This window comes from Podarcis tiliguerta (assembly GCF_965153285.1).
Source record: "Podarcis tiliguerta genome assembly, chromosome: 11".
In the NCBI taxonomy this organism is placed as follows: Eukaryota; Metazoa; Chordata; class Lepidosauria; order Squamata; family Lacertidae; genus Podarcis; species Podarcis tiliguerta.
In genome coordinates this window covers 40,730,879-40,745,874 of record NC_139544.1, presented here as the reverse complement: position 1 = coordinate 40,745,874, position 14,996 = coordinate 40,730,879, and the positions used below count along the sequence as shown (strand labels likewise).

Below are 14,996 nucleotides of genomic sequence, written 5' to 3'. Positions count from 1 at the left end.
AGCCAAAATGTCACCATTATCCTGACATACAGCAGCAGCAAGCTATTCCAAGGCATCATCCGTGCACCCTTTAATTTACCTGTCAAATCGTTGGCAGTGATAGAGCTCAGAATGCTTAGCTGTTGGTCAGGCGTGGGCTCCGATCTGCTGTTTGACGTTATGGCTGAAGAATGTACAGCTCCACCAAGAGCTTCTGCTTCATCTACCAACCGGTCCATATAGTCCCTGGAACGACAGTGATCATCTTAAGGCAAGTAATTTAACTGACTATAATTGGAGGATATGCATCTTCAGAACAGCATCAATGCCATATTATAACATGGGTGTGATGTTCTAGAGGAGAAAATCACAAAACACAAAAATAAAGACTTTCAAGGTCTTTGAACTTACGTGACTCCAGGATGGTGGTTGTATCGCTTTTTTCCAAATCTGGTTTGCTGTGCAAAGTAATCATATCGTTCAGATTTCTTCCACATGTAGTAAAATGCTACACATTCAGCAACTGTTCTTGTTCTCACCTAAAAAGAATTGGCACATTCAAGTCTTGATATTGATATCCGTAATAAATCTGTACATGGAAATGCCGACTTCCTTCTGAAAGAGCTGGCAAAGAAGGACCTGACTCTCCCAATAAATTAATATAATCCTGAGGGACTCATAGTGTTGAATCATAGAATCATGCCCAAATTCACATTGTGAAAGCCAACAATATTCTAAGGATTCTTAAATTGGAGAGACTTGCTTGTATGATGTAGTAAGAAGATACTTAGTACATAATACAAAAAACTTGTGGTTGGCTATTAGCATGCTGAGAGGGAACAGGGAGGATAAGGATGCCAAATTCTGGCTCATTTTGACTGGGTGCAGAATTCATAGGCTGGCTCATTGCTACAAAAACAAGAGAATACGCCCCTGCAACTAGAGGTCTGAATCATCCAGATTCTGCTCTAGTTCCACAGGAGCTTTTCTAGTAAAAAAAATCAAGTCATATGTAGTTTTCCAGCCATGCCTTCTTCAGAGAAGGATGTCACTTGTGGCCCTCCAGATCTTGTTGAACTTTAACTCCCATCACCTAAGGATAGGATACCAACTGCCAGGAATGATGGGAGTTACAGTTCATTAACATATGGAGAGCCACAGGTTCCCCTTCCCTGTCACAAAGGTTTCTTATTAAAAACCACGGAAAGCACCTGGAAAAAGTTATGACACACTTTCTGAAAACCTTCCTCTCCTGGGTCTTGGGATGGAGAAATGGCAGGAATAGATTTAGAAAAAAGGAACATGTCTGTAAACACAACTCTCAGCTTGGTAGACAAGCCTCCTTCCCATTTGGACTGTCTTATTGCTCCATGTGGCCTGCTTTCTCCTGTTTCCAGATGGGCAGATGCTATCTGGGGAACAAAAAGGGTAGTTGACTTTATGCGCCACTGAGACATCTTCCAACCAGCTGCTGGGATAAGCATATGAATGAATTGGTCCCTCCGTTAACAGTAATGGGCCAGCAACCCTGGAGAGGAAATGAGGGATCAACTGCATAGAGAAAAAGAGGATACACAATTTCAAAAATCTAGCCATGACCAAGACACAGAACCCAGCAAATCAGGAAACCCAGGAAATGGCTCTTAGCTAGCTAATAAATTGCTGAGTCCATCAGACTCAACAATGCTTCTGTGGTAAAGAAAGGGCCACAATCCACCTGAGGGTTAGAAAATTATCTCATCATGTCTCATATTTTACTTGCTGCTTTTATAATGTTATGTCATCCATGAGTCCAAAGAAAATATTAACAAAGAGTTGTTATTTATTGTGCATTAACAAGTTTGTTGTGGAATAAGCATTTATGAGCCAGAGCCCACTTGGTAAAATGCATCTAACTTGTTCATCAGCAAATATCAACTTTCTGATTTCAGAACAAAAGCAGAAGTAGTTACTAGTGATGCAGAACAGCTGTAGTAAACTAGATATTTTCCCTCTTTTTGCCTCAAACAATGATTTAGTTCTTGTATAAGGTAATGTTATAGCAGTAGAGTAAATGAATACAGCAAGTTTGTTTGCTTTTTTAAAAAGTATAAACATTCACAGTAATGACATTCCACTACAGACTGCTTCATACATAGAGGCTGACTCATTTACTAAATGAACAGATTTACAACGTTTGTAATACATTTAACATGCCAATGGCCAGTCAGTAACAATACGCTGTCTATACATCTCCGATTTTAAAAACACAAGCACCATTTGTTTCATTTATTTGTATATCAACATACCTTATTTTTTTGTATGAGATGAAAATCTTTCCCATAAATCAGAAGTGCATGTTCAAAGTTTCTACATTCTTCTTCTGTCCAGGCTGTCATCTCTTAAGAAGGACAGAAAGGACAATTAAGATTGATGGTCTGTTCTAATTAATAGCCATTCCACCCTCCAGCACGTGGACAGCAAAGAAAACTTCACCCACCCGGTAATAGCAATCCACAAGTGGAAAGCTCACACCTAGCAGTAAGAAGACCATAGATGTAGAACTACATATGTTACTCCATTTGGGTTCATGGGAAACAAGTTTATTCTGGACTACAGAGTTTTTGCTTCTTTTTTTAAAAAAAAGTTCAACATGCTCACATTCTTATGGGATGCTCAGCTATTAGCTCTACTGTACTACTTTTGTGCAACCAATGGCAATCATATTTATGGCTATTTTAGTCCAAGCTCAAGACAAATAATAATAATGCTAATTTGCATTACCTGAAAAATAGAGCTTAAGACCTAAAGCTCCTATGAGTAAAATTCCACTCACAGGATGCTCCTGCTGTACGAAAAGGAGAAGGCAATTTTTGCCAATTCTTCCCTTCACACTTACTGAAAAGCTGTTTTGGAGAGTTGAGGATACAGGATGGAAATAAAGGAGCAAAGTGCCTGACTCTGTTAACTCATTGAAGGTGGAATCAGAACTGGAAGTTGAAAGACAATTACTTCCACTTCTGGCTGGCCACAGAAAATTTCAAGAATGCCTTTTGACTGCCTCCACAAGGAGTTAAGTCCTCTGCTGCCCAAGAATGAATTGTCTTCCAATATCTAATTACATGAACATTCCAGCTGTTACTGATGGCAGTAAAAATGGTCTGTTCTACTGTTACAAACTGTTGAGGAACTGGGGTAGATGACTTGCCACCTCAAATCATTTCTGCACTTTTCAACTTAAAACCATTGAAACCATTCTTATAGCACAATCCTATGCTTGTTTACTCTGAAGTAAGCTCCACAGAGTTCAATGGACTTACTCCCACTTAAGCGAGTAAAGGTTTGTAGCCTCAAACTCTTTGCAGAGATTTCTTACCTTGAGATGCCTTTCCATTGGAGCAATATCTCTCAATTGCTTCTTTTACGTTGTGGTTACATTTGAAAAGTTCATAGAGTGCCTAGGTGAGATTAAAATATTTATGGTTAAAAGAAGTCAAAAGTATACAGTAGAATGGTTATACTCCCATGCCAACCAAAAATTGTTTACTTTATTATAGTGCAATTTCTCAAAATATTTATCATTAATATAAAGATTATATGAACACCAGAACAGGGCTGTGTCCAGTGGTTTCTCTCTGCCAGAACAAGGGCCCTTGCACTGGCAGACAGGTGCGTTTGCAAACTGAGCAAGAGGAATCCAATGCAATAGTTGGGCTAGCGGAAACTCATTTGTGCAACAGATTTCCCAATCTACTGTGCAACAAAGTTACCAGCAACATGTTTGTATGTTATCTTGCACAACAATGTCCTGCTGGCACAAAACATTTTGCCAACAAGTGTACCTCTACACAACTCTAACTACATTGGAGACAACCCAGTGTCCAAAGATATTGTGCCTCGTGAGAATTAAAAAAAAAAAGAAGAAAAGAGAATGGTGGTTGCTGCTGAAGAAGTTTCCTGAAAGCTCAAACTGGGGATTTTAAGATATGGAAAGCAGCAAACACACATAAAAGTATGAAAGACCATCGCCTCAAAGCACTTGGAGAGGAGGAGTGCTGGGCTGTACCTGCCACCATAGATTTGCTGATGGATCTGAATTCAAATTATGACAATCCATTAGCGAAACAAACCAATTTAGGCTTTTGGTAAATTTACTCTTTCAAAACCTATTAATTTTTAAATGACAGTAAGCTTTTCATCACCCAAGAATAAGGATCCTTGGGAGGAGGGAGTTGGGGGGAGGGGAAGAGGGTAAGGATATTTCGTTTATAAAAACTTTTGGAAATATTCTGACATGTCATAGCATAAATTTAAGTGTGATGAAAATAAGCCATTCTTACAATTGTTTGTTAATATAAATGTATCAAAATGTAGCTTTAAATCACATGAAAGCAAAAAGATTTGAGTGGTCTTTTCTTGTAACATAAGCAGAGAAAAGCCCTAGTCATATGTTCAGGTAAGAAACATACCTGTTCATTATCCCTTGTATGCATTCCCTCAGGAATTCTGCCAATCGTTTTTTCATTTCCAGTTCTTAAAGAGGTCTCAAAAAGGTACTCTCTAACTTTATTTTCTGAAATCATATCAGGCTGCCAAAGTAGCTGGTCTTCATTTTTATATGCTGTGGAAAAAAATCATTGGAACACAAATGATAGGAAATACTCTTCAGTAACATAAAAGCAAAATATTTGAACATAAGAGCATATTGGCCACAAAAATAAAGATGTAAGAGACTTAGGAATTAGACAGATCGTGTAAAAGAGAGCTAATGAAAAACAAACATCCTTTAAAACTATTGGTGAGTAATCATCCTCCACAAAATGTCAAATGGGGCAAGTGAAATGGGTATAATACTTGTCAAACCTAATAATCAAAAGTTGCAATTAACTTTTTCAGGTGACTCTCACCAAGAAACACATGCAGAACTTCAGGCATGCTAAAATTAGAATATTAAAGGCCAGATTTAACTAATTACTCCCACTAGTGTAAGCCCACACAAGGACAGTGATTTCCCCCCTCTCCTCCTCCCATGTCCCCCCGCTAAATTGGCTTGGGGTGTGTGCCAGGAGAACCCCCAAAACAGCATGCATAGAGAAGAAAGGGGTGATCATTCTATCTCACAAGTTGAAATGTTTGTACTAATGAAATGATTGCTATAGTGCTGTGTTGAGTTCTTACCTAAGTGGTTTCTATGCCTTTTTCCTTAACATCTGAATAATATACATCAGCATTAAGACTGAGTAATCATATTTAAGATGCATTTACACGTAGTCGAGTAAAAACAATGTCAAAGTTAAAGTTTGAATTTGTTTAAATGTAACATTTAAGCCACACTTTAAAGATTTTAACTATAAATCAAAATTTAAGAAAAATAATAAATATTTCAGTTCAACCACTTTGGGTTATTGATTTTTTTTTTCAGGTTTTATTCAGCACATAAAAGGAACATGGTGTACTCTTTATAAAACTGTGTTTGCTAATCTCACTTAAGCTTAGTGCTTAGTTTTATGAAGATAAAATCTAATTCTGAACAGAAGCTCTGATGATTCATTGCTTTCCGGGCACAATTCAAGGCCATAGTTTTAATCAATATAATCCCAAGAAGCCTTCACCCCGGTATGGCTCCCCTTTATCACATACACAGCCCAACAAGACAACAACAAGAATCCACCAACAGCATACGCATCAATATGGCTAACCTGATCCAAAAACACGCACCCCAAACTGACACATGAAAACAAAGTTCACCGCAGCCAATCACAAACAAACAACCACACCCTGGGCCAACCCCAACCTCTCTCACCACCAAAGGAACACAAGCGAATGGCAAAGAGAATCTGCACAAGCGACGCCGACACAAAACCCCACACAGACATTAAACGGAACGCCCTCCCACCAGATGTCAAAGAGAAAAACAACTACCAGACTTTTAGAAGACATCTGAAGGCAGCCCTGTTTAGGGAAGCTTTTAATGTTTAATAGGTTATTGTATTTTAATATTCTGCTGGAAGCCGTCCAGAGTGGCTGGGGAAATCCAGCCAGATGGGTGGGGTATAAATAATAAATTATTAGTATTAGTAGTACAGTGGTACCTCGGGTTAAGAACTTAATTCGTTCTGGAGGTCCATTCTTAACCTAAAACTGTTCTTAACCTGAAACACCACTTTAACTAATGGGGCCTCCTGCTGCTGCCGTGCCGCCGGCGCACGATTTCTGTTCTCATCCTGAAGCAAAGTTCTTAACCCGAGGTACTATTTCTGGATTGGCGGAGTCTGTAACCTGAAGCGTCTGCAACCCGAGGTACCACAGTAGTAGTAGTAGTAGTAGTAGTAGTAGTAGTAGTAAAATAGAAACATCGCCACCAGACTGCCTTTAGGTAACAAGGACTACTCTCACCTGATGTTTTCCTAGTGCCCATTCAAAAAAAGATGCCATGCTGCAAGGGTGCCAACAATCCTCTCTCCCCCTTGCCAGGACTACAAGGAACTGTTGCCGTATGGCAGAACTGCCCTGGTGCCAAAATGCTAGCATCTCATCCTATGTTGCTAAATCAACAGCCCAGAAAATCGTTAGCCATCTTCCACATATCTTTGCCCGACTAAATGCTGTTACAAGTACTGTATTGTTACAAATACAATCTTCAGTGTCGGCCGGCAGTAAAGGACGTGCTAGCTGTTACATTCAAAGTGGTTTTTTCCCATGGGAAGTCTTCCTGTGTTCTACAAATATTTTTGCATTCTTTGCCCTATGTTTACAAGTTTATGGAAGGCAACCTTGAGTCTGCCTTTCATGTATCTAAGAATTTATAATGAGATGATTGCAACCGCTTCTGTGCTGCTTTTCAGAAAACAAAGTGCTTCATAATACACCAGTAAGACTCAAAACAACCCTGTGAATTAGGATAAGGCTGAGATAGTAAAACACAGCTGGTGAGCTCCATGGATGAGTGATACTTTAGAACTGGATGTCCAGAATCCAAATGCATTACTCCATTCCCTGCACTGCCATGGCCCTTTGACATTTCAATATTCTACCCTGAGAGTATTGCAACTACAACTTTTCAAAATGCAATTTTCAAATGATTCAACGGTCCCAGGGCAGTGTACAAGTTTAAACAATATAATCATTAATTTAATCAAGAAAAAGAATGGGAACTCACCCTTTTCATCATCGCTGCTGCTCTTGCCCAAATAAGGTGGAATTTCTGCTTGGTACTGTGCACCAATCATTATTTCCTGAAGAAACATTTTTTCAAAGTATTTAATTATACGTTTATTCATATATAGCTCTCAAAAAAACAATTGTAAACTAAATGGTGATTATCTAAACACCATCTTCTCTCCTTGCACAACATCCAACTTTCTCACTTCCAAGCATACAAAGGGGAAGCAACAATATTTCTTTTGAGAACTGCCAATCCCCTTGACTTCTGTGGGAGCCTTCATAGGGGCTGCTACTGGGAGGGGTAGCTAAAAGCTTACACAGGCAAGCAGAACACTGCCCATGATGCCCCAAAGCAGCATCAAATGTAAGTCCAGGGAAATGCATATTTCATATATTTTAATTTCACAGGCTTTATGTATCCAAGATATGTGGCTCAGTTTAGTTATTTAAGTATGTTTAAATCCACTAGTGTGGGTCATTCTAAGGGTTACCTTCCGCAAATCTTCAGATGAATTCCCCGCATCCACTTCCACATCTTCACCATCAGATTCTTTATCACCATCGCATGTAGTATTTGCTTTTTATAATGGAAAATGAACAAGTGTTAATTCAGGCATATTTAACAACTTGAATTTCACATACTGCAACATAAGTAGTTCCGAGAGCAGTTTTTTTATAGCTTTGTTTTGGGCACTAAACAGCAAAATTTTCGGTTACATTCCGCTGCACAAAAAGGGTAGGCATCAGAGTCTGACAGGGTAATCCTCTGGATTGTATTAAACAAAGTCCTACTCAGAGTAGACTCACTGAAATGAATGGACTTCAATTAGTCCTGTCCATTCACTTCAACGGGTATACTATGAGAAGGACTAGCACTGAATACCACCCAATGTCTACTCTGGTATTAGTCCTAGTGAGTAATGTAGAATTTACTCTCAGGTTAAACATGTCTAGAAAAGCTAGCCTGTGTGGTCTTCCAGATGTTGGGACTCCTTCCATCAGCCCCAGTCAGCAGGGCCAGTAGTTAGGGTTGATGGGAGGTAAAGTCCAGCAACATTCAGACAGCCACAGGGTAGTCAAAGCTGGGGTACGGGAGTGCAGCTTAAGTCCAGAACCATGATTCAGAAGGCTGAGGACATTAGCGCTTTCAGATGATCAATTACCAAATGCATGTATACCAGCCTCTACAAAACTCTGTGAACCAAAATTACATTTCCCATTGCTCTCTTTCATTGTGTTTCTCGTCTTAGGTACCCCTGCCCGTACGGGCCAGTTGTGTCCGACTCTAGGGTTGTGCGCCCATCTCACTTAAGAGGCCGGGGGCCAGAGCTGTCCGGAGACACTTCCGGGTCACGTGGCCAGCGTGAAGGAGCTGCTCTGGCAAGCAGGCACCAGCGCAGCACACGGAAACGCCGTTTACCTTCCCGCTATAAAGCAGTACCTATTTATCTACTTGCACTTAAGGGTGCTTTCGAACTGCTAGGTGGGCAGGAGCTGGGACCGAAACACGGGAGCTCACCCCGCCGCGGGGATTCGAACCGCCGACCATGCGATCGGCAAGCCTTAGGCGCTGAGGTTTTACCCACAGCGCCACCCGCGTCCCAACATTTCTCGTCTTACTTAAATTGTAAAGCGGAGGGCAGGGCCCCTGCATTTTACACTGCTTTATGCACAGTGCTCTGTTTACATAGGTTTATTAGAAATATCACCACATTTCAGTTTAAACCAATACAAAGAATGCCAGTGATTAAATGAAAATTGGATTGCTCTAATGTTTTCTGTGCCTGCTGCTCCCAATTTGCACACGAAGAAGTATTTATTCAGATAAGTTAGAATGCACAGTAAGTGGCTGATAAAAGGAACTGCAACAAATTCCTGTGTCAATTTTTTCTCCAGCAAGGCACCACAAAAGAATAATAAGAGAGGGGGAGACATATGTAATACTAACCCTATTAAATGATCTTCAGTAATTTCCACACTATAGTTTCTTTCACTACATGGATTTTTGCAAGTTCAAAACACATGAATAAAGTGTTTCAGGATAGTTTTATGAATTTTGGTTACCAATACCCCTCCTCTAGAGCATACGTGTCAAAAAGGATTTGTGATTATTCCTAACATACTAAGAATCATTCTTCCTGAAAACAAAGCATGGTCACAGATGCACACTTGTTCACCAACTCTGCCATGGCACCCATTTTTTAGATAAATTAAAGTTATGCAGTTTGTTGAAAGCCTACTAGGTAGTGTGGTTAGTACTTCTGCACTGCTGCAACATTAAATTTCACACTTTTGTCTCACAACCATGTGATTTACTAGTACAAAATGGACCATGAGTAGACCAAAAGCCTATCCTGCCTTGGCTGCATTTGAAATAATTGAGTGCAACAAGCCGAGACAGAATGTGATCCTTCAGTTAGAGAGCAAAATGCATGACCAAATCAATCTCACAGTCCTAATACTTCTACTTCTGACACAATCTTCTGAAACACAACATATTAATATTATTTCCCCTACATCTTAAAGGCCGAGGGAAAAAGTCTGTAGTTTCATGTGAAGTGACCGATGGTGTCAAATCATCAGCAGAAGACTGTGTTTCTTCATCATCTCCTGACAATAGGTCTTTGGCTATTTCCTCCTGTAATCAGAAGAGTCAATCATTAGTATCATTCCACTCTGGAAGAAGTAACTGTATCCTGAAATTCATCATATTCCTTATGTGGAAGCCCGGAGAAGAGGGGCCTTCATATTATAATTTCGTTTACTATTTATATCAGACTCAGTCAGAGTTAAGAAAATGCAAGAGATAAAGGGAAACAATTAAAACATCCAGTAGTTTAAGGTTTCAGTAATTACATAAAGCACCTGAGCTTTGTATATATGAAAAATTACAGCCTGTCACTAGCAACTCAATACTGACAATGTGACCAATTGAAAGAAAAGGGTGTTCAAAAGAAACTACAAAGTAACATTTGATAAAGGAGGTATATGTAGATATAATGCATACTACTTATTTGAAATCACTTTTACTTTTTCTATTTACTTTTTAAAAATGTCTTTAAGATTATAAATATCTCATTTTCCTTTCATTTTGAGTTACATGAGTTATATCCAACACTGTTATTTAGCTGATGGTAAGGCAGGCATTTTTCAGTTATTATGAAATCATTGCCCTTCATAAGGGTGAGGGGCTGTAGTGGAGAGAGGGGAAATTGCTTCCCATTTTTGCTACTGGAAGTATTTACTCTCAAGTGAGTGGCACCATTGGATACAACTCAGTTATTCAACTTACAGCCCAATCCTAACCATTTGTACTACTGTTTTCATCCAAAAAAATTACTTCCAGGGAAAAAATGTGTTGAATTGAAACTAGTTATCTACAAGTTAAAGGAAAATTGTTGTCAGATTTCAAAGATTTTTGCATAAATGCAGAACATTTGGGCCTCAATGTTCAGGGCAATGAGGGGATTTCATGGTAACCATAGAACCCATGAGTCTCCTGCCTCACATTGTAACAAAGAAATATGTTTATGACTTACTTTATCCAAAGTCATGTCTGGCAGTTCATCTGCAAGTTCACTTGGGGAACTATCTGCACTGGAACTTGCTATAACTGGAATTGTCGGTTCATAGCCATAGAATGCCAATAAGTCTTCTAAGGGCATGCTTCCTTCCTGGGTTTTTTTCAAAGGACAAAAAGATGCATTGTCATTTGTAAAAACAACAACATATTTTTAAATATGCAGAAACAAACAAAATGGGTTTAACAACTACAAAAAAAAAAAAAAAAGATTATCCAAATCCAAGATCTAGGAAAATCTAATTTAAATACTCTTTCTCCTAAGGTTTAGTTAAGTTTTCAGCCCAACTAAAAACATTCCTCTTTTTTCAAGCTTTTTGAATTCTCAGAATTGGCCTTGTATTGAGAGATGTTATATAACAAACTAGATTCTAAATTTTAGATGTTTGATTGCTATGACCTGTCCTGCGATCATTTTATGAGGCAGGACAGGATATAAATTTTACAAATGGACAAACATTCTATCACTTGGGCATCCTATCATATGGTTCTGCAATTGCTCCTGAAGAGCCTTGTACACAGTACAGTCATACCTTCCAAAACGTTCAGAAACCAAAGCATGGCTTCTGATTGGCTGCAGGAACCTCCTGCAGCCAATCGGAAGCCACAGAAGCCCTGTCGGACGTTCGGGTTCCAAAGAACGTTCGCAAACTGGAACACGCACTTCCAGGTTTGCAGCGTTCAGGAGCCAAAACATATGAGTACCAAGGTGTCCGGGATCCAAGGTACGACTATACAGCTATACTACCCTTTGATCTCCTTAAAGTGCTGGCAGTACTGATGGATGCATAGTAAACAAATTTGCTTTTTTAAAAAATGATAACTTTTTTTTCTGAATCTAGAATTGGTAATTAAGATGACAGTGTAAGGGGATGCTGTGTGGGAGTGGTTTTCTATCAACTTGCATTGTTGTCATATCCATAGATAAGTTTTTCTGCTGCTGTTCTTTAAGTATTTGTTCCCATAATTTTTTTAACTGATTGAGTCAGATCAGTGGTATTCTACGAAAATTCTCCCCAGAATTTCTTTGGTGTTTAAGAATGAACATACAATTTAACCAAAGTTATACTAAAGATCCAGCATGCCTAAGGGAAGAATTCCTTACCTTTTCTAAGTCTTCAATCTCAGAACCGAAATTTTTACCCTCATCCATCATTTCCTCCTCTTCAAGAGTTCTTTCATCATCATAGTCATGTACCAACATTTCAGCTGTAGGGTCAAAGTCATGATCCTCAGAAGATAAAGAGCCAACTATAAAAAACAATTTAAATCACTTTAGGAACACACAAAATTATATCAACACTAAAATGCAATGGTAAAAATTCATTTAAGTTCCAAAGTTAATGCTCCGAACACAGAAGCATCAACATCCATTTTTATTATACACAAGTTGTACACACACTTGTATGGACTGCAATTAAATCAAAAAGAGAATGAGCCTCATACCTCTTATTCTAGAATAACTCTACCAGGCAAGTGAAGAGACTGCTCTGGAAGAAAAGTCCTAATGACACTTAATTACAGCCTTTGTTGCAAGTACTGTATGTTAATTATTTGTATGAATATTAACTATGCATGTATGAGCTCAAATGTAAGCACAGTTCTTTATTTGTAGGAAACACACAAAAAATTGGATCCCAGATTTCAGAAATGTAGTGTCAGTATACAAACACCTACTGAACAGGAAAAAATGTCGCTGATTAGAAGCTGACTCACTTGAAAATATGGTTAAAAACAGTTTGGAGGAAAGGGAAACACCATCTAAACAAGTCAACATTAAGCACTGACAAGTCATTTTTAACTAGCAAGAGAAGTTATACTATTAAAAAGCTGTGTAAAACAGCCCCAGATATGCAACATGCTTGTTATAAACACACCAAGACAGTATATCTTGTGTTGCAAATTAATGGTAACATATCTGAGTGGTGAATGCCCACTTCCTTGGACTGCATAAGCTTGGATATCAGAAGATCTTCTTGATTTAAGAAACCCAAGATCTTTGGACCAACTTTGAACTGCACATTTCCAAGTAACTGTGAAGTATCTGAATCAGGACAATTTAAATGCATACAGATGATACTTCAATTAAATCTAATTTACCTGAAGTTGATGAAATGGGAGAAATGCTATAAGCTTGTTCTCAGACAATAAATGTAAATAAAAATTTCACAGAGAACTTCCAATTTCATTTTTTAAAATAAAGTTTCCTCTCTTTGATGCTAAAATATACCGAAAAATATACTTATTTATAAGTATAAAATATACTTATTTAATCTAAAGTAACAAAAACCTGTTTCATTAAGTTCAATGAGATTTATATGCAACTTTCACGTGGGCACAATCTTACTTAGGAATAACTTGCATATCTTATCATTTAAAAAAATTAATTCTGTCTGATGTACTTTGGTTTGGCTGTACTTTGCTGTTCTTACTGTTGTGAGCCACCAAGAGCCAGGGTAACTTTTTTAAAAATAAAAGAATAATTAACTTCCATTTAAATCAACATTATTCAATTCTGAAGATCTCAGATTTCAAGGCTGCAACTTTAAGTTGATCTCTCAATAAGAAAGTTCTTCTCAATTCAGGGGGACATACTTCTGCACAAGCATACATTTAGCAAAGCAGAAAATGGTTTTAGGATTGCTGAAGGAGTGACTCCCGAAAGCAGCAAACAACTAGCATTAGGGATTTTACTGACTTACATTTTAAGGCAAGTTGTCCCGCATGTACCATAGATTTTATTTAGAAAGTTAAATGCCTGGCTTTTACAACACCCACAACAGCTTTGCAACCCGTCACTACAGATTGTACAAGAGAGAACAGCTCTACAGGGCCCTTCTAGAGCCAAACAAGTGACTTTTAACATGAAAAAACCAAGAAACAAAATAGGAAAGATGGAGGAGGTGGGGTGGGGTGGGGGAATCACTGTAAACAGAGAAAATACACAAAGCATCTTTTGACAGATGCGCCTGTAACCTGGCCCTTAACCGTACCCAAAAGCTTCCCACTGCCGGAATCACAGAAGAAGGAACTGAACAGGACAAACCTGGGCTCGAACTCCCAAAGGAAGCCTGGAAACAAGCAACGGGAGAAAGAACTGGTTAGAGATGAGCTGTACCAAAAAAACAAGGTGGAAAGGGAAAAGGACTCGAAAAGGGGTGGGTGGGTTTGTTGTTAATGGAACACATTTCAAGTTTTTCTGGCACACACTTCTCTCCGCCGACCCCCCCCCCCAACTTCGCCTTCCCTTTTTGTCTCTCAGCATCCCTTCCTCCCTCTTTCCCCACCCGCCACAACCAGGGCGCAACTCCGGAGCCTCCATCCCTCGCCCGGCCGCCCATCCCTTTCGCCGTAGCTTCTCCCCCCACAGCCGCCCAGCCCTTCGAGCGTCGCCTCTCGCCCTCCAAGCTCGGAGCCCCTTTCGCTTTCCCCAGCCCCACCGGCCCACTGACGCGACTCGGAGGGCCCCGCGACACCCGCGTCCCCACCTCGGCCCGGCCCGCCCGGGCGCTGACAGGGGCTGTCCGGAAAGCAGCGGCGAAGGCAGCCGGACCGCCCGTCGGAAAAACACTCACACCCCACAAAACTCGCTCAGCCCCACCAGAGCCCCTCCATCCCGCGGCCTTGGCCCTCCTCGGGAGCCCCGCGGAGCAAGGGCTTGGCCCGAGCGCCCTCCACCTCCGCTCCCAGCCGCGGGACTGTGGGTGGAGACCGGCCGGGCAGCTCCGCAGACAGCCATCGGGAGACGGACGGCAGCTAGCCGCGGCCTACTCGCGCAGGCTGCGCTCCGCTGGGGCAGGCGGCTCCAGCAGCCGCCCGGCGGCCCCCGAAGCCCCCGAGGCGGGCCGGCGACCCCCGTAAGGGAGTCACGGGGCCGCCCAGGGGGCCGGAGGGAGAGCCCCGCCAGCGGAGCCCCGCCAGGAGCCCGCCGGACCCCAGCGCCCCTACCCGCTTTCCCCGCTCACCTCCGCCATATTGGGAGCGCTCGGGCTGAGCAGCAGCGATGCGCCAAGTGCCCGGATGGGGCCGCTAAGCCAATGGCAGCCCGGCCGGGACTGGGGCTGGAGCCGGCCGGAGAGGGAGGGAGGCGAGGCTGCCTGCTTAGCCGGGCGGGCTGGTTGATATGGGGAAGGTGGCGGCGGCGGAAGCGCAGGTTGTGGAAGCCAGCGCGGTCCTTCCCATCCTGTCAAAACTCTTCCCCCAATTTCCCCTCAGTGTCCTGATAGGAGCGTCCAATATGTTCGGGGTACGGCAGGGGGATATTTCCTCCCCCCCAGTTCCCTTCAAGCACAAG

General features: G+C 41.0%; 1 protein-coding gene across 3 annotated transcripts in view; it reads right to left on the bottom strand.

Moving 5' to 3' along the window:
* MIER3 (MIER family member 3) overlaps positions 1 to 14,996 on the bottom strand; it is an 18,764-nt gene extending 3,768 nt beyond the window's left edge. The window contains exons 1-12 of one of the 3 annotated variants that reach the window (XM_083404064.1): positions 14,668 to 14,996; positions 13,696 to 13,773; positions 11,808 to 11,953; positions 10,662 to 10,796; positions 9,640 to 9,760; positions 7,614 to 7,699; positions 7,118 to 7,193; positions 4,428 to 4,579; positions 3,335 to 3,416; positions 2,268 to 2,359; positions 391 to 518; positions 80 to 225 (exon numbers count right to left, since the gene is read on the bottom strand). In XM_083404064.1, the coding sequence (XP_083260190.1) occupies positions 80 to 225; positions 391 to 518; positions 2,268 to 2,359; positions 3,335 to 3,416; positions 4,428 to 4,579; positions 7,118 to 7,193; positions 7,614 to 7,699; positions 9,640 to 9,760; positions 10,662 to 10,796; positions 11,808 to 11,906 (1,117 nt within the window). In that variant the 5' untranslated portion in view covers positions 11,907 to 11,953; positions 13,696 to 13,773; positions 14,668 to 14,996. Of the gene's footprint in view, positions 1 to 79; positions 226 to 390; positions 519 to 2,267; positions 2,360 to 3,334; positions 3,417 to 4,427; positions 4,580 to 7,117; positions 7,194 to 7,613; positions 7,700 to 9,639; positions 9,761 to 10,661; positions 10,797 to 11,807; positions 11,954 to 13,695; positions 13,774 to 14,190; positions 14,216 to 14,667 lie in introns of those variants that run through there. The other 2 variants (XM_083404063.1, XM_083404065.1) reach the window with 2 other exon arrangements.